The sequence below is a fragment of the Mobula hypostoma genome, chromosome 26, assembly GCF_963921235.1.
Source record: "Mobula hypostoma chromosome 26, sMobHyp1.1, whole genome shotgun sequence".
NCBI lineage: Eukaryota > Metazoa > Chordata > Chondrichthyes > Myliobatiformes > Myliobatidae > Mobula > Mobula hypostoma.
The window spans coordinates 2,548,174-2,566,292 of record NC_086122.1 but is presented as its reverse complement, the minus strand read 5'-3'; the positions used below and the strand labels follow the sequence as shown (position 1 = coordinate 2,566,292).

At 41.9% G+C, this 18,119-nt stretch overlaps 1 protein-coding gene across 7 annotated transcripts in view; it reads right to left on the bottom strand.

The window, feature by feature from the left end:
- LOC134338213 (adhesion G protein-coupled receptor B2-like) overlaps positions 1-18,119 on the bottom strand; it is a 1,212,788-nt gene that overhangs the window by 777,103 nt on the left and 417,566 nt on the right. For all 7 annotated transcript variants that reach the window (XM_063033890.1, XM_063033884.1, XM_063033886.1 and 4 more), the window contains one exon: positions 5,815-5,976. In XM_063033890.1, the coding sequence (XP_062889960.1) occupies positions 5,815-5,976 (162 nt within the window). The remainder of the gene's footprint in view (positions 1-5,814; positions 5,977-18,119) is intronic.

Here is an 18,119-nt window from a genome sequence, read left to right as displayed (position 1 = left end):
GGACCCTATTCCTAGTGGGGTGACCGGAGGATGGAGTGAGAGCAGATGTGCGTGAAATGGGGGAGATGCATTTAAGAGCAGAGTTGATAGTGGAGGAAGGGAAGCCCCTTTCTTTAAAAAAGGAGGACGTCTCCCTTGTCCTAGAATGAAAAGCCTCATCCTGAGAGCAGATGCGGCGGAGACGGAGGAATTGCGAGAAGGGGATGGCATTTTTGCAAGAGACAGGGTGAGAAGAGGAATAGTCCAGATAGCTGTGAGAGTCAGTAGGCTTATAGTAGATATCAGTGGATAAGCTGTCACCAGAGATAGAGACAGAAAGATCTAGAAAGGAGAGGGAGGTGTTGGAAATGGACCAGGTAAACTTGAGGGCAGGGTGAAAGTTGGAGGCAAAGTTAATAAAGTCAACGAGCTCAGCATGCGTGCAGGAAGCAGCGCCAATGCAGTCGCCGATGTAGCGAAGGAAAAGTGGGGGACAGATACCAGAATAGGTTTGGAACATAGAATGTTCCACAAAACCAACAAAAAGGCAGGCATAGCTAGGACCCATTCTATATATTGGCCAGACCCGACGCAGACTGGGAGACCGCTTTGCTGAACACCTACACTCTGTCCGCCAGAGAAAGCAGGATCTCCCAGTGGCCGCACATTTTAATTCCACATCCCATTCCCATTCTGACATGTCTATCCACGGCCTCCTCTACTGTAAAGACGAAGCCACACTCAGGTTGGAGGAACAACACCTTATATTCCGTCTGGGTAGCCTCCAACCTGATGGCATGAACATTGACTTCTCTAACTTCTGCTAATGCTCCACCTCCCCCTCGTACCCCATCCGTTATTTATTTTATACACACATTCTTTCTCTCACTCTCCTTTTTCTCCCTCCGTCCCTCTGACCACACCCCTTGTCCATCCTCTGGGTTTTCTCCCCCCTCCCCCTTTTCCTTCTCCCTGGGCCTCCTGTCCCATGATCCTCTCGTATCCCTTTTGCCTATCACCTGTCCAGCTCTTGGCTCCATCCCTCCCCCTCATGTCTTCTCCTATCATTTTGGATCTCCCCCTCCCCCTCCCACTTTCAAATCTCTTACTAACTCTTCCTTCAGTTAGTCCTGATGAAGGGTCTCGGCCTGAAACGTCGACTGTATATCTTCCTAGAGATGCTGCCTGGCCTGCTGCGTTCACCAGCAACTTTGATGTGTGTTGCTTGAATTTCCAGCATCTGCAGAATTCCTGTTGTTTACTAGAATGTTACCTGGGTTTCATCTCCTAGGTTACAGAGAAAGGTTGAACAAGTTGGGTCTTTATTCTTTGGAGTGTAGAATGTTGAGGGGGGACTTGATCGAGGTAATTAAAATTATGAGGGGGATAAATAGAGTTGACGTGGATAGGCTTTTTCCATTGGGAGTAGGGGAGATTCAAACAAGAGGACATGAGTTGAGAGTTAAAGGGCAAAGGTTTAGGGGTAACATGAGGGGGAACTTGTTTACTCAGAGAGTGGTAGCTGTGTGGAACGAGCTTCCAGCAGAAGTGGTTGAGGCAGGTTTGATGTTGTCATTTAAAGTGAAATTGAATAGCCATGTGGACATGAAAGGAATGGAGGGTTATGGGCTGAGTGCACGTCAGTGGGACTCGGTAAGAGTAAGCGTTCGGCATGGACTAGAAGGGCCTGTTTCCGTGCTGTAATTGTTATATGGTTATATGGTTATAACTTGCCCACCACTGAAGTAAGACTCACTGGCCTATAATTTCCAGCATTATCACTGCTCACTTTCTTGAACAAGGGATAACATCTGCAACCCTCCAGTTCTCTGGTACTTCTCCTGACCTTATTGATGATGCAAAGATCATTGTCAGATGCTCAGCAATCTCCTCCCTCACTTTCTACGGTAGCCTGGGATACATCTTGTCTGGTCCTGGTGACTTATCTAACTTGATGCTTTCCAGAAGTTCCAACACATCCTCTTTTTTCATAGCTCAAGCATTTCAGTTTGCTGTAAGTCATCCCCACAAATGCCAAGGTCCTTTTCCCTGATGAACTTGAGCTTATATGTTCAGTTCACTTAATATCCCTTGCATTAAAATAAATACACTTCAACCCTTCTGTCTCATTATGTATATTAACTTGCACTTCTGTCTTTTCTTACAGACTTATTGATCATTACATCTACCTTCCTCTGAACCCTTACACTTTCTGATTTGGTGCTCTGGTTTTCATTCAATTCTGTATCAATTTCCAATCCCTGATTTGCATCATCATGTCAAATTATTATATAGGCATCCGTTAGTCTCGTGAGACCATGGATTTGCACCTTGCAAGGTTTCCAGGGTGCAGGCCTGGGCAAGGTTGTATGGAAGACCGGCAGTTGCCCATGCTGCAAGTCTCCCCTCTCCACACCACCGATGTTGTCCAAGGGAAGGGCATTAGGGATGATACAGCTTGGCACCGGATTCGCCGCAGAGCAATGTGTGGTTAAGTGCCTTGTTCAAGGACACAACACACAGCCTCAGCTGAGGCTCGAACTAGCGACTTTCAGATCACTAGACCAACACCTTAACTACTTGTCCACACGCCAACACAATAGCAAATTAGCCCACCGGGATATTGATCCCTCTCCAATTCAGGTGCAGCCAGTATTTGTTGTATCGGTTACCTCTGTCCCAGAAGAAATCCCAATGGTACCAAATTCTGATTTGCTGCCTCCAGCACTAATGTTTCAGCCATACTTTCATCTGCTATCTCCTCCTATTCTTACCCTCAATAGCATGTGGCACTGGAAGTAATCCAGAGATTTCTACTCTTCCCTAACTTCCCATATTCACTCTGCAGGACTGTATTCATTTTCCTACCCATATCATTTGTGCCAACATGTACAATGGTTTCTAGCTGCTGAATCCCCCTTGAGAATATTATGTAACGCTAAAAGCAAACTTGAATCTGGCACCGGGAAACAGCACATTGTTCTGGGGTCTTATTCAACCACAGAATCTCCAGTCTGTACCCCTCGTACTATGAAGTCTTCCATCATCATGTCTTCCATCATCGTAGTCCTGCCTGAATGGAGGTGCAAACATCTGGCAGCTCTTCATCCAGCTGTGTGACGTGTAGTCGTTTCATGGTGTATAATCAAATGTTTTCTTTTTCTCTGCTGAGCTTCATAGCCATTTCTGGTGCCATAGATCTGGCTGCTGTTGCTGTATTTTCCTGAATAGTCATTTCTCCAAACAGTATCAAACAGCATTCTTGTTTTCATGGGCAATGGCCACAGGGAAAACCTTCACTGTCTGCCTAATCCCTTTACTTTCCTGGCAGTCACCAAACCGTTTGTAGTCTTCCTCTAAGGTGTGACAATCACACTAAAACTCTCATCTATGGTCTCAGCAATCTAGATGATCCTATGATCCTCCAGCTCCAGCTCCTTACCATGGCCAGTCAGCAGCTGCAGTAGGGCAAAACTCTCAAAGGAGAAGTAGTTAAGGCCACTGGAAGTTTCCTGATTTCTCACATCTTACTTCTGCTCTAACTGCCAGTCCAAACAACAGTTACACAAAGAACCAAACCTGCACTTACTTGTTCCTCTGATCAGCCTCCCTGGAGAAGCCTCTTCCACCAAAGCCTCAGTACTTAAACTCAAACATAGGTGCTCTCAAAATGGCAGCTCCAAAACAGCCATTCCACTACAGCCTGCCTCCTTCTTATATCTGAAAAACAACTTATAAATTCTGCTGGCTCCTCCTTTCTGCAGGTAATGCTGCTGGGAATGGAAAACACAAGTCAATACCTGCAAAGCCAATTTTACATTTTGCTGTCTCCACTCCATGGTCCAAATGAAGGCAAATTAGTTGAGCCCAGTTTGGCAACGTGGTCAGTGCACACAAATAGAGTCAAAAGTACCATTTTTCATGCTGGTTGGTTTGACTGATTCTTTCATTTTTTGTTCCATTCTTGTCTCTTAACTCACTCTGGCATCTGCATTATCAATGTCATTACTTGAGGCAAAGATATTCCTGTCATGAGCCACAATTTTTCTGGAACATAGTGCTCATTTAATTCTTACTGATATGGCTTACTCGTTCTGGATTAATGGTGCAACAAACTTACATTGGAAAATTTATTGTACTTGCACTGTAAAATTATAATTGATTCTCTTTCATATAATATGCTAATAACATACTTTCATATATTATGTTGTTGGACAAAACATAAGAAATTATATAAGTAAACTATATACCAGAAAGTATTTTCTCTATTTGTTATTTCTATCTACATGAACGGAAAAGGAAATCTTCCATAAAGCTTAAATTTTTTGCATATTTGACTATGCACCTTTGATCATTCAGACTTGAGAATTTTCTTTCCTATCATTTCCTTTGACTCAATTTAATCAAATTTCCTCAGGAAAACAATGGCACAGTATGATCATAATCCTAAAACATGAACTCATTCAGTTTCTTGATACTCCTCAAATTGAATTGACTTTATTTCTTACATCCTTCACATACCTGACTGGGGAGTAAAAATATTTTTGTTACATCTCTGTCTGAATGTGCAAATTGTAAATATAGTAATGTGTCATATATAGTATGTACAGTAAGATATACAACAGAACAGTCAATGTAGCTTAAAAATACAATTATATTGCCTAAATTAATCAGTCTGATGGCCTGGTGGAAGAAGCTGTCCTGGAGCCTGTTGGTTCTAGCTTAATGCTGCAGTACCATTTGCCATATGGTAGCAGTTGGAACACCCCCCAATCATCCTTCGGGCCCTTTTTACGCACCTGAATCGTGTAAAGTTCACATCCACAGATGTGCTGGGCTGTCCACACCACTCTTTACAGAGTCCTGCGATTGAGGGAAGGGCAGTTCCCATACCAGGCAGTGATGCAGCCAGTCAGGATGTTCTCAATCGTGCCCCTGAAGAAAGTTCTTAGGATTTCTGGACTCATGACGAACTTCTTCAACTGTCTGAGGTGAAAGAGGTGCTGTTGTGCTTTCTTCACTACACAGCCATCCCCCTACTCACTTAAAATCCATTCACGCACACGCTGTTCCTTTTAGAAAACTGAAAGGAACCATCATCATCCTATGGGATGGATAGCCAGAGAGAGAGAGTGATGCACACACAGCCAATATGTACAGACCACGTGAGGTCCTCAGTAATGTGTATAGTCCACAATCAGCTCCTTTGTTCATAGAGGAACAATTAATGGTTACTGGGAGCAATTAAAATAGAAACTTTTGTAAGGTGTTAATATTCATGATGTAAAATATAGCAGGAGCGAATTATGGGCTGTCATTACAGATAGATTCAGATCATATGATAAATCATATGAGCAAAGCTGAGGAGGTTGGCAAATGTTATTTGATTTGATGCACTTTTCTGACATAACAATACTTTTAGAATCAATATTGCTATTTTATTTGTGGCAATACTTTTGTAGGTTGCTCCTTATCATTCTATTATGATGACTGTTACATCCAAACGAGTTTACTGTGTAAATAATGTTGTTGTGTAATGAGGCAAAATGCCAAAGGCTCTGCTTGTTGTCAGTCACAGAACTTCAGTGTGGGAGGATGCTCTTTTAAAAAGGACACAGGGGCAACTGGGTGCTAACACAGGAATAGTTGTCAGTTAAAAAGTATTAAGAGTCAAAGGTTGAACCGTTTAAGAATTGCCCATCTTGCATTTGGAGAGGATCATTTAGAGTCAAAAGCAGTGTGCAATGATTGGAGGTCATAATACACACTGTTCTTAAAGCACAACAATTTAAAGAGATACTCTAAGTTACTCAATTTAAGAACAAAGGAAATTACTTGAGCATTCCTGATTGAAGCATTCCCGAGCCTCAGCCTGGTGACCTTTACATGCTGTCCAACCGTGGGTTGAAATACATTTGCGAGTTCTTTGCTGTGTTCCATTTGAACATGTCACTGAGCACCTGTTCCATGGTCCCCACTCCATCCACTGTCCTTCAACTGTCAACACATAAGAGGAACATAAATTCCATGCTGTATACCGTATAACCACTGCTAGTGGGTCTGAAAAATAACATTCATCTTACCCCGGAATCAGAATCAGCTTTAATATCACCAGCATATGTTGTGAAATTTGATAACTTTGTGGTGCCAGTACAATGCAATACATTATAAAGTTAGGGGAAAAAACTGAGTTACAGTAAGAATATAATGTATATTGAATTGAATTGAATTGAATGGACTCTATTTCTTACATCCTTCATATACATGAGGAGTAAAGATCTTTATGTTATGTCTCATCTAAATGTGCAATGTGCAATTTATAGTAATTTATAATAAATAGTATATCAACAGGGCTGTAAGTATAACATAGAAATACCATTTTTTCAGCATGAATTAATCAGTCTGATGGCTTGGTGGAAGAAGCTGTCCCAGAGACTGTTAGTCCTGACTTGCTGTGGTACCGTTTCCCGGATGGTAGCAGCTGGAACAGTTTGTGGTTGGGGTGACTCAGGTCCCCAATGATCCTTTGGGCCCTTTTTACACACCTGTCTTTGTAAATGTCCTGAATCATGGGAAGTTCACAACTATAGATGTGCTGGGCTTGTCTGCACCACTGTCTGCAGAGTCCTGCGATTAAGGGAGGTACAGTTCCCATACCAGGCAGTGATGCAGCCAGTCAGGATGCTCTCAATTGTGTCCCTGCAGAAAGTTTTAAGGATTTGGGGCCCATACCAAACTTCTTCAAACATCTGAGGTGAAAGAGGCGCTGTTGTACCTTTTCACTCTGATAAAGAAGAAGAGGGAGTTGTATGAAATGTATAGGAAACAGGGGGTAAATCAGGTGCTTGAGAAGTATAAGAAGTGCAAGAAAATACTTAAGAAAGAAATCAGGAGGGCAAAAAGAAGACATGAGGTTGCCTTGGCAGTCAAAGTGAAGGATAATCCAAAGAGCTTTTACAAGTATATTAAGAGCAAAAGGATTGTAAGGGATAAAATTGGTCTTCTTGAAGATCAGAGAGGTCGGCTTTGTGCGGAACCAAAGGAAATGGGGGAGATCTTAAATAGGTTTTTTGCGTCTGTATTTACTAAGGAAGCTGGCATGAAATCTATGGAATTGAGGGAATCAAGTAGTGAGACCATGGCAACTGTACAGATTGAAAAGGAGGAGGTGCTTGCTGTCTTGAGGAAAATTAAAGTGGATAAATCCCCGGGACCTGACAGGGTATTCCCTCGGACCTTGAAGGAGACTAGTGTTGAAATTGCGGGGGGCTGGCAGAAATATTTAAAATGTTGCTGTCTATGGGCGAAGTGCCGGAGGATTGGAGAGTGGCTCATGTTGTTCCGTTGTTTAAAAAAGGATCGAAAAGTAATCCGGGAAGTTATAGGCCGGTGAGTTTAACATCAGTAGTAGGTAAGTTATTGGAGGGAGTACTAAGAGACAGAATCTACAAGCATTTGGATAGACAGGGGCTTATTAGGGAGAGTCAACATGGCTTTGTGCGTGGTAGGTCATGTTTGACCAATCTGTTGGAGTTTTTCGAGGAGGTTACCAGGAAAGTGGAAGGCAGTGGATATTGTCTACATGGACTTCAGTAAGGCCCTTGACAAGGTCCCGCATGGGAGGTTAGTTAGGAAAATTCAGTCGCTAGGCATACATGGAGAGGTGGTAAATTGGATTAGACATTGGCTCGATGGAAGAAGCCAGAGAGTGGTGGTAGAAAATTGCTTCTCTGAGTGGAGGCCTGTGACTAGTGGTGTGCCACAGGGATCAGTGCTGGGTCCATTGTTATTTGTCAGTGATCTGGATGATAATGTGGTAAATTGGATCAGCAAGTTTGCTGATGATACAAAGATTGGAGGTGTAGTAGACAGTGAGGAAGGTTCTCAGAGCCTGCAGAGGGACTTGGATCAGCTGGAAAAATGGGCTAAAAATGGCAGATGGAGTTTAATGCAGACAAGTGTGAGGTATTGCACGTTGGAAGGACAAACCAACGTAGAACATACAGCGTTAACGGTAAGGCACTGAGGAGTGCAGTGGAACAGAGGGATCTGGGAATACAGATACAAAATTCCCTAAAAGTGTCGTCACAGGCAGATAGGGTCGTAAAGAGAGCTTTTGGTACATTGGCCTTTATTAATCGAAGTATTGAGTATAAGAGCTGGGATGTTATGATGAGGTTGTATAAGGCATTGGTGAGGCCGAATCTGGAGTATTGTGTTCAGTTTTAGAAACATAGAAACATAGAAAATAGGTGCAGGAGTAGGCCATTCGAGCCTGCACCGCCATTTATTATGATCATGGCTGATCATCCAACTCAGAACCCCGCCCCAGCCTTCCCTCCATACCCCCTGATCCTCGTAGCCACAAGGGCCATATCTGGTCACCAAATTACAGGAAGGATATAAATAGGGTTGAAAGAGTGCAGAGAAGGTTTACAAGGATGTTGCCGGGACTTGAGAAACTCAGTTACAGAGAAAGGTTGAATGGGTTAGGACTTTATTCCTTGGAGCGTAGAAGAATGAGGGGAGATTTGATAGAGGTATATAAAATTATGATGGGTATAGATAGAGTGAATGCAAGCAGGCTTTTTCCACTGAGGCAAGGGGAGAAAAAAAACAGAGGACATGGGTTAAGGGTGAGGGGGGAAAAGTTTGAAGGGAACATTAGTGGGGGCTTCTTCACACAGAGAGTGGTGGGAGTATGGAATGAGCTGCCAGACAAGGTGATAAATGTGGGTTCTTTCTTAACATTTAAGAATAAATTGGACAGATACATGGATGGGAGGTGTATGGAGGGATATGGTCCGTGTGCAGGTCAGTGGGACTAGGCAGAAAATGGTTCAGCACAGCCAAGAAGGGCCAAAGGGCCTGTTTCTGTGCTGTATTTTCTATAGTTCTATGGTTCTAGTCGGGATGTACATGTGAATACCTCAGTGATGCGTATACCGAGGAACTTAAAGCTGTTCACCCTCCCAACCCCAGATCCATTGATGTTAATAGGGGTTAGCTGTCTCCATTCCTCCTGTAATCCACAACCAGCTCCTTTGTTTTTGCAACATTGAAGAGAGGTTGTTTTCTTGACACCACTGTGTCAGGGTGATGACTTCTTCTCTGTAGGCTGCCTCATTATCATTTGTGATTATGCCCTCTTCTCATTACTACATCAGAAAGGAGGTACAGAAGCCTGAAGGCACACACTCGATGATTCAGGAACAGCTTCTTCCGCTCTGCCATCTAAGAAAGTAATACAAAAACAGAATTTTTTTAAAAGTAGAAGTAGAGAGGTTGTGTTCATGGGTTCAATGTCCATTTAGAAATTGGGTGGCAGAGGGGAAGAAGCTGTTCCTGAATCACTCAGTGTCTGCCTTCAGGCTCTGTCCCTCCTTTCTAATGGTAGTAATGAGAAGAGGGCATATCCTGGGTGGTGTGGGTCTTCGATGATGGATGCCACCATTCTGAGGCACAACTCCTTGAAGGTGTATTGGATACAACCCATGATGGAGCTGATTAATTTTACAAATTTACAATCATTCTAGAGGCAATAGTATTTTAGAGTTTATCATATATAAAACTGAACAAGCAATCTAAACTACTCTTACCTCAACTTCATTCTTAGATGTTCTAAAAGAAAGAAAATTCCACAGCAAGATTGGCTCAGGCTATTGCAAAGGCCTAGCAAGTTCATTCTCTCTTTAAATTGCTCGTCAATATATGAATTAGAAGCAAGAGTCGGCTACTTGCATCTTCAAGCCTGCTGCACCATAAAATAAGATCATGACTGACATGCCTACCCCTGGCAACCTTTCATCCCTTTGTTTATCAATACCTATCTCTTCCCTAAAAATATACAAAGATGCTGTTTCGTTTCCACCTTCTTTTCAGGAAGAGAATTCCAAAGGCTCACAACCTTCTGTGAGAAGAACATTTGTCTTATCTCTGTTCCAAGTGTGTAACTCCTCATTTGAAACAGCAACGGCTAATTCTCGATATCTCCACTACAGGAAACACACGCCCTATCAAGGGCCCCCGGTTTCTTATACATCTCTATCAAGTCCTGTGGCCTAAACTCCAGCAGATACTGGACAAGTTTAGCCTTTCAACGCATTTACTGTATGTCCTTCCTTAAAATAAGGAGACCAATACTGTACACATAAATCCAGATAGGATTCTCTCTTCATCTTGTATTTAACTCCCAAGTTTTCCTAATTACTAGTTGTACCTTCATTCTCATTCATGAGGATACTGAAGCTCCTCAGAGCTCAGTCATCTTTCACCATTTGATTTTCATTCTTCCTGTTAAAACAGACAATTTCATGGTCTATCATATTATAGTCCATTTGCCGGATTTAAGTTCTCATTGATCTATATTTCTTTGCAACCTCCCTACCAACCAACACTCACAACACGCTGGAGGAACTCAACACGTCGGGCAGCATCCGTGGAAACCATCAGTCAATGTTTCGGGCCGGAACCCTACGTTCGGACTGAAGAGGGAAGGGGCAGAGGCCCTATAAAGAAGGTGGGGGGAGGGTGGGAAGGAGAAGGCTGATAGGTTCCAGGTGAAAAACCAGTAAGGGGAGAGATAAAGGGGTGGGGGAGGGGAAGCAGGGAGGGAATAGGCAGGAAAGGTGAAGAAAGAATAGGGGAAAATACAATGGGTAGTAGAAGGAGGAGGAACCACAAGTGAGGTAGTAGGCAGCTGGGGGAGGGGGCAGAGTGAAAATGGGATAGGGAAGGGAGGCGGAGGGAATTACTGGAATTACCCAGACGGTATATGAGGTGTTACTCCTCCAATCTGAATTTAGTCTCATTATGGCAGTAGAGGAGGCCATGTATGGACGTATACAAATGGGAATGTGAAGCAGAGTTGAAGTGGGTGGCAACTGGGAGATCCTGTCTGTTGTGGTGGATGGAGTGGAGGTGCTCGACGAAGCGGTCCCCCAATCTGTGTCGGGTTTCACTGATGTAGAGGAGGCCGCACCGGGAGCACTGGATGAGGTTGGAGGAGAAACACCTCGAATACCCTCTGGGTGGTCTCCAGCCCCTTGGTATGCAACACCTCGAATACCGTCTGGGTAGTCTCCAGTCCTTTGGTATGAACAGTGAGTTCTCCAACTTCAGGTAGTTTGTGTTCATGACTCTCTACCAACCATCCTGTTCAGAAAATAATTTTTCTACCTTAAATAAACTAAGAAGATTGTGCAAAGATCAAGGATCGACTTTACATACAGATCCAGCAGTTCAGAATAACCTTGTGTTTTCATTTCAGAGTTCCAATGACTGTAATTTTATTATTTAATTTCAATATATGTTCCTACATGTTGTGGTGACACCAGCAAAGTTAGCCATCATCCAAGTTATTTACTTAAATTGTTAAAAAGTTGATGTCCCAACACTAATCCCTTTGACAAACCACTAGTCTTCCAGAAAAAATCCATTTATGCCTTCTCTTTTGTTAGCAAGCTAATTTTCTAATTTATGTTACATCCTATATTATAAGTTTTATTTTCTTAAATAACCTTATCAACTGATGATACAAAGAAAGGTGGTGGGGCAAGTAGTGTTGAGGAAGCAGGAAGTTTGCAGAGGGATTAAAACAGGTTGGAAAATTAGGCAAAGAAATGACAGATGGAATATAGTGTATGGTCATGCACTTTGGTACAAGGAATAAAGATGTAGTCTATTTTCTAAGTGAGGAGAAAATTGAAAACTCAGCGATGCAATGGAATGGTACTTGCCAGACTTTGTGCAGGATTCACTAAAGATCAACTTGCAGAGTGAGTCAGTGGTAAGAAAGGCATGTGTAAGGTTAGCATTCCTTTTGAGAGGACTAGAATACAAGAGCAAGGATGCGATGGTGAAGCTTTATCGGAGTATGGTAAACAGATGTGGGCCCCTTATCTAAGAAAGGACGTGCTGTCCAGAGGAGGTTCAGGAGAGTGATTCCAAGAATGAAAGTATTAACAGATGAGGAGCATTTGATGGCTCTGGGCTTGTACTAGTTGGAGCTCAGAGCTTAGAAGAATGCTTGGGAGGTGGTGGTGGGAATCTCATTGAAACCTATCAAATATTGGAAGTCCAAGATAGAGTGGATGTAGAAAGGATGTTTCCTAGAGTCGGTGAGTCTAGGATCAGAGGGCACAATCTCAGAATAGACGACATTCTCTTAGAACAGAGATGAGGGGAAGTTCTTTAGCCAGAAGGTGGAATTCATTGTCACTGATAGCTGTAGAGGCCAATCCATTCAGTATATTTAAAGCAGAGTTTAATAGGTTTTTGAATAGTTGGGGTATCAAAAGTTACTGGGGTTTGAGAGGGATAATAAATCAGCAATGATGGAATGGGACAGCAGACTCAATGGGCAGAGTGGCCTAAGCCTTATAGTCTTGTGGCCTTATGAAAATCTTAGTATAGAACATTAATCAGTTCCTCTTTCAGACAACGCATGTTAGAAGAACTCCAGCTCTAACTCTGCAGATCAACTATGATTTACCTTGCTCAAAACCTAACTAGGGTTAGGGTTAGGGTTAGGAATAGAACATTAGTATAGAACAGTAATAGAACATTAGCATAGAACAGTAATCAGTTCCCCTTTCATACAACGCATGTTAGAAGAACTCCAGCTCTAACTCTGCAGGTCAACTATGATTTACCTTGCTCAAAACCTAATTATATTAGAATATAATTTATATTTTATATTTAAAAATTATTTCTGTAGTAATAGCTTTCCTCTATACCAGATGTAAAGCTAATCAGCTTATAGCTTTCTCCTTTCCATTTCCTACCCATTTAAAATGAATGAATTACATTCACCATCTTCAATCTAATGGAACCTTCCCTAAATCTAGAGAGCTTCTGAAAATTAAAACCAAAGGTATATAGCCATATTATGTGTGTGGTATATCACAGCAATAAGGCCTTAAATACTGTATTCTTCAAATGGTCACACATTTGATTTTCCTTTGCCATAGTTTAAAACAGATAACCAACTCTGTAATACATATATTTAGAGCACTTCATGAGGTGCTTTTTTAACAGTAACATTCCATATTTCTATTGAATGATGAAATTTTCACCACAATACAGTCAGAGAGTTAAAAGGGGTCATACTGTGCCTATAAAAATATTCACTCCCTTGGAAGTTTTCATGTTTTTTAAATCTTTTACAACATTGAATCGCAATGGATTTATTCTGGCTTTTTTGACAATGATCAACAGAAAAAACTCTTTTGTGTCAAAGTAAAAACAAATTTCTACAAATTGTTCTAAATTTATTACAACTATTAAACACAAAATAATTCATTGCACAATTTCTTACCCCCTTCAAGTCAGTATTTAGTAGCTGCACCTTTGGCAGCATTTACAGCCTTGAGTCTGTGTAGATAGGTCTCTATCAGACTTGCACAAGTGGACATTACAATTTTTCCCCATTCTTCTTTAAAAAACTGCTCAAGTTCTGCCAGATTGCAGAGAGATCATGTGAACAGTGCTTTTCAAGTCTAGCCACAAATTCTCAATTAGATTGAGATTGGGACTCTGACTTGGCCACTCCAGGACATTCAGTTTTTGTGGACATCCTGCTCCAGGCAGACTTACAGCTGCGCCTATTCTTTCCATTTCTTTATGATTGACTTATCTGTACTCCATCGGATATTCTGTGACTGAGAAATTTTCTTGTATCCATCTCCTGACTTGTGCTTTTCAATAACCTTTTCATGGAGTTGCACAGAGTGTTCTTTTGTCTTCAAGGGTCTATTGTTTGCCAGGATACTGACTCTCCAGCAGTTGGACTTTCCAGATACAGGTGTATTTTTTCTACAATCAATTGAAACACCTTAACTGCACATAGGTTTATACAGTATATAACTAGGACACCTTAACTAACTATGTGACTTCTAAAACCAACTGGCTGCACCAGTGATGATTTGGTGTGCCGTATTAACGGGGGTAAATACTTATAGAATTGATTATTTTGTGCTTCATATTTGTAATTAATTTAGATCACTTTGTAGAGATCTGTGTTCACCTTGACTCGAAAGAGCCTTTTTCTGTTGATCAGCCAAAAAAGCCAAATTAAATCCACTGTGATTCAATGTTGTAAAACAATAAAACATGAAGACATTCAAGGAAGGTGAATATTTGTTCTAGACACACATTGGTTTGCAGACTTCTGAATTGCACTTTTAGTTTTTGAGTAGTATAACCTACAAAACACAGGACATTTCAGCTGAATAAACATTTTTTACATGAATCCTAAAATAATACTGCTAAATATTTTCACTACTACTAAATATTCATTGAAGGTTGTGCCCTATGCATTTTGAACTTAGGACTAGGATCTGACAGAACTGAAGTGAAGATAGCCAGCAGCCATTATTGCTATACACATTTTGTTCTAGTAACTTATCTGTTATAACATGAAAGCAGGTCCAAACCATCTCCCAAAAGAGAAAACTCATCAGTCTCAACACCCTTCTTTTCACTGGTAATCCTGCAGCTTATTATCTCACACATGTCCATCAACTTCAATTTGATCATTTTGTCACTTACCTAAAGAGTAATTTACAGTAACTAACTTTGTATTGTTGGGAAGAAATCAAAGCACCTTGGAGACTTAACTTGATCATGGACAAGGATAGATCTGGTCCTAGGGTTGAGGTTCTGAACTGGAAGAAGGCCAAATTTGAAGAAATGAGAAAGGATCTAAAAAGCGTGGATTGGGACAGGTTGTTCTCTGGCAAAGATGTGATCGGTAGGTGGGAAGCCTTCAAAGGAGAAATTTTGAGAGTGTAGAGTTTGTATGTTTCTGTCAGGATTAAAGGCAAAGTGAATAGGAATAAGGAACCTTGGTTCTCAAGGGATATTGCAACTCTGATAAAGAAGAAGAGGGAGTTATATGACATGTATAGGAAACAGGGAGTAAATAAGGTGCTTGAGGAGTAGAAGAAGTGCAAGAAAATACTTAAGAAAGAAATCAGGAGGGCTGAAAGGAGACATGAGGTTGCCTTGGCAGTCAAAGTGAAGGATAATCCAAAGAGCTTTTACAGGCATATTAAGAGCAAAAGGATTGTAAGGGATAAAACTGGTCCTCTTGAAGATCAGAGTGGTCGGCTATGTGCGGAACCAAAGGAAATGGGGGAGATCTTAAATAGGTTTTTTGCGTCTGTATTTACTAAGGAAACTGGCATGAAGTCTATGGAATTAAGGGAAACAAGTAGAGAGATCATGGAAACTGTACAGATTGAAAAGGAGGAGGTGCTTGCTGTCTTGAGGAAAATTAAAGTGGATAAATCCCTGGGACCTGACAGGGTGTTCCCTCGGATCTTGAAGGAGACTAGTGTTGAGATTGCAGCGGCCTTGGCAGAAATATTTAAAATGTCGCTGTCTACAGGTGAGGCGCCAGAGGATTGGAGAGTGGATCATGTTGTTCCGTTGTTTAAAAAAGGATCAAAAAGTAATCCGGGAAATTATAGGCCAGTAAGTTTAACGTTGGTAGTAGGTAAGTTATTGGAGGGAGTACTAAGGGACAGAATCTACAAGCATTTGGATAGACAGGGACTTATTAGGGAGAGCCAACATGGCTTTGTGCGTGGTAGGTCATGTTTGACCAATCTATTGGAGTTTTTCGAGAAGGTTACCAGGAAAGTGGATGAAGGGAAGGCAGTGGATATTGTCTGCATGGACTTCAGTAAGGCCTTTGACAAGGTCCCACATGGGAGGTTAGTTAGGAAAATGCAGTCGCTAGGAGAGGTGGAGAGGTGGTAAATTGGATTAGACATTGGCTCAATGGAAGAAGCCAAAGAGTGGTAGTAGAGAATTGCTTCTCTGAGTGGAGGCCTGTGATTAGTGGTGTGCCACAGGGATCAGTGCTGGGTCCATTGTTATTTGTCATCTATATCAATGATCTGGATGAAAATGTGGTAAATTGGATCAGCAAATTTGCTGATGATACAAAGATTGGAGGTGTAGTAGACAGTGAGGAAGGTTTTCAGAGCCTGCAGAGGGACTTGGACCAGCTGGAAAAATGGGCTGAAAAATGGCAGATGGGGCTTAATACAGACAAGTGTGAGGTATTGCACGTTGGAAGGACAAAACAAGGTAGAACATAAGGCACTGAGGAGTGCAGTGGAACAGAGGGATCTGGGAATACAGATACAAAATTCCCTAAAAGTGTCGTCACAGGTAGATAGGGTCGTAAAGAGAGCTTTTGGTACATTGGCCTTTATTAATCGAAGTATTGAGTATAAGAGCTGGGATGTTATGATGAGGTTGTATAAGGCATTGGTGAGGCCGAATCTGGAGTATTGTGTTCAGTTTTGGTCACCAAATTAGAGGAAGGATATAAATAAGGTTGAAAGAGTGCAGAGAAGGTTTACAAGGATGTTGCCAGGACTTGAGAAACTCAGTTACAGAGAAAGGTTGAATGGGTTGGCACTTTATTCCCTGGAGCGTAGAAGAATGAGGGGAGATTTGATAGAAGTATATAAAATTATGATGGGTATAGATAGAGTGAATGCAAGCAGGCTTTTTCCACTGAGGCAAGGGGAGAAAAAAAACAGAGGACATGGGTTAAGGTTGACGGGGGGAAAGTTTAAAGAGAACATTAGGGGGGGCTTCTTCACACAGAGAGTGGTGGGAGTATGGAATGAGCTGCCAGATGAGGTGGTAAATGCGGGTTCTTTTTTAACATTTAAGAATAAATTGGACAGATACATGGATGGGAGGTGTATGGAGGGATATGGTCCATGTGCAGGTCAGTGGGACTAGGCAGAAAATGGTTCGGCACAGCCAAAAGGCCTGTTTCTGTGCAGTAGTTTCTATGGTTCTATAGTTCTACGGAGATACTCAAATCAATGACTCAGAAAATTTTTGAAGTGTCCATGAAGGTCAATGAAAGCAAGACTGTAGACAGCATGTATAGGAACTTCAATGAAGCCTTTGATAAGGTTCTGCATAGTATGCTGGGATTTTTAAAACTTTTTTTTTTTGACTAGTTCATTTGTCAGAGAAAACCTACAAGGGTTATATTAACTCAAATCTAATAACTTTGCTTTGCATGGCTCATACAAATGGGGATGATTGGGGACTGCCTTCTCAAGGAGAACACCAGGTTCCTAAGGGATGCAAGGAAGGATATGGCTGGAACTGTGACGGGGATGAGGTGCCAGAAGTTTGGAGGACGGTTAATGTTGTTCCTTTATTTAAGAATGCCACAGGGACAAGGGAGGTAACTGCAGGCTGGTGAATCTTACGCAAGGATAGGGAAATTGCTGGAGAAAATCCAAAAGTATAGGATTTATGTGCATTAGAAAGGCAGGGGCTGATCAGGGATGAGCAGCATAGCTTTGTTCAGGGGAAATCATGCCTCTCGAATTTGATTGAAGAAGTAACTAAGAACATGGATGAAGTTAGATTGGTAGACCCCATCTATATGAACGTTATTTAGTAAGGCATTTGACAAGGTCTCACATGGTAGGCTGATCCAGAATGTAAATGAACATGGGATTCAATGTGAGCTGGCTAATGGGATTCAGTAGGCTTGGTGATAGTGGGCAGAGGATAGTGTTGGAAGGGTGCTTTTCTGATTGGATGTTTGGAACCAGTGTGCAGCAGAGATCTGGCCCCCTTACTGATTGCAATATGTGACTTGATGTCAATAAGCAAAGAGTGGTGGAATCCTCTGTTGTCATTCTCTCAAACACAAGTATACCATTTTGGGGAGGGACGCCCATTGAGGAGAAAGCATCAGCAAGAGCAGTCAGATTGATGGTTGAGATTTTGTGCCTCACAAACAAGATTTCAGGTGTGATGAGTATTCCCTTTTTAGGGTCCAAGAAGCTTACTGGCATGGCAACATGAACTTTCCAAAGGATCGGAGTTGTTTAGAAATATAGAAACATAGAAAACCTATAGCGCATTACAGGCTTTTCGGCCCACAAAGCTGTGCCAAACATGTCCTTACCTTAGAACTAACTAGGCTTACCCATAGCCCTCTATTTTTCTAAGCTCCGTGTATCCATTCAGGAGTTTCTTAAAAGACCCTGTCATTTCCGCCTCCACCACCGCCGCTGGCAGCCCATTCCACGCACTCACCACTCTCTGCGTAAAAAACTTACCCCTGACATCTCCTCTGTACCTAC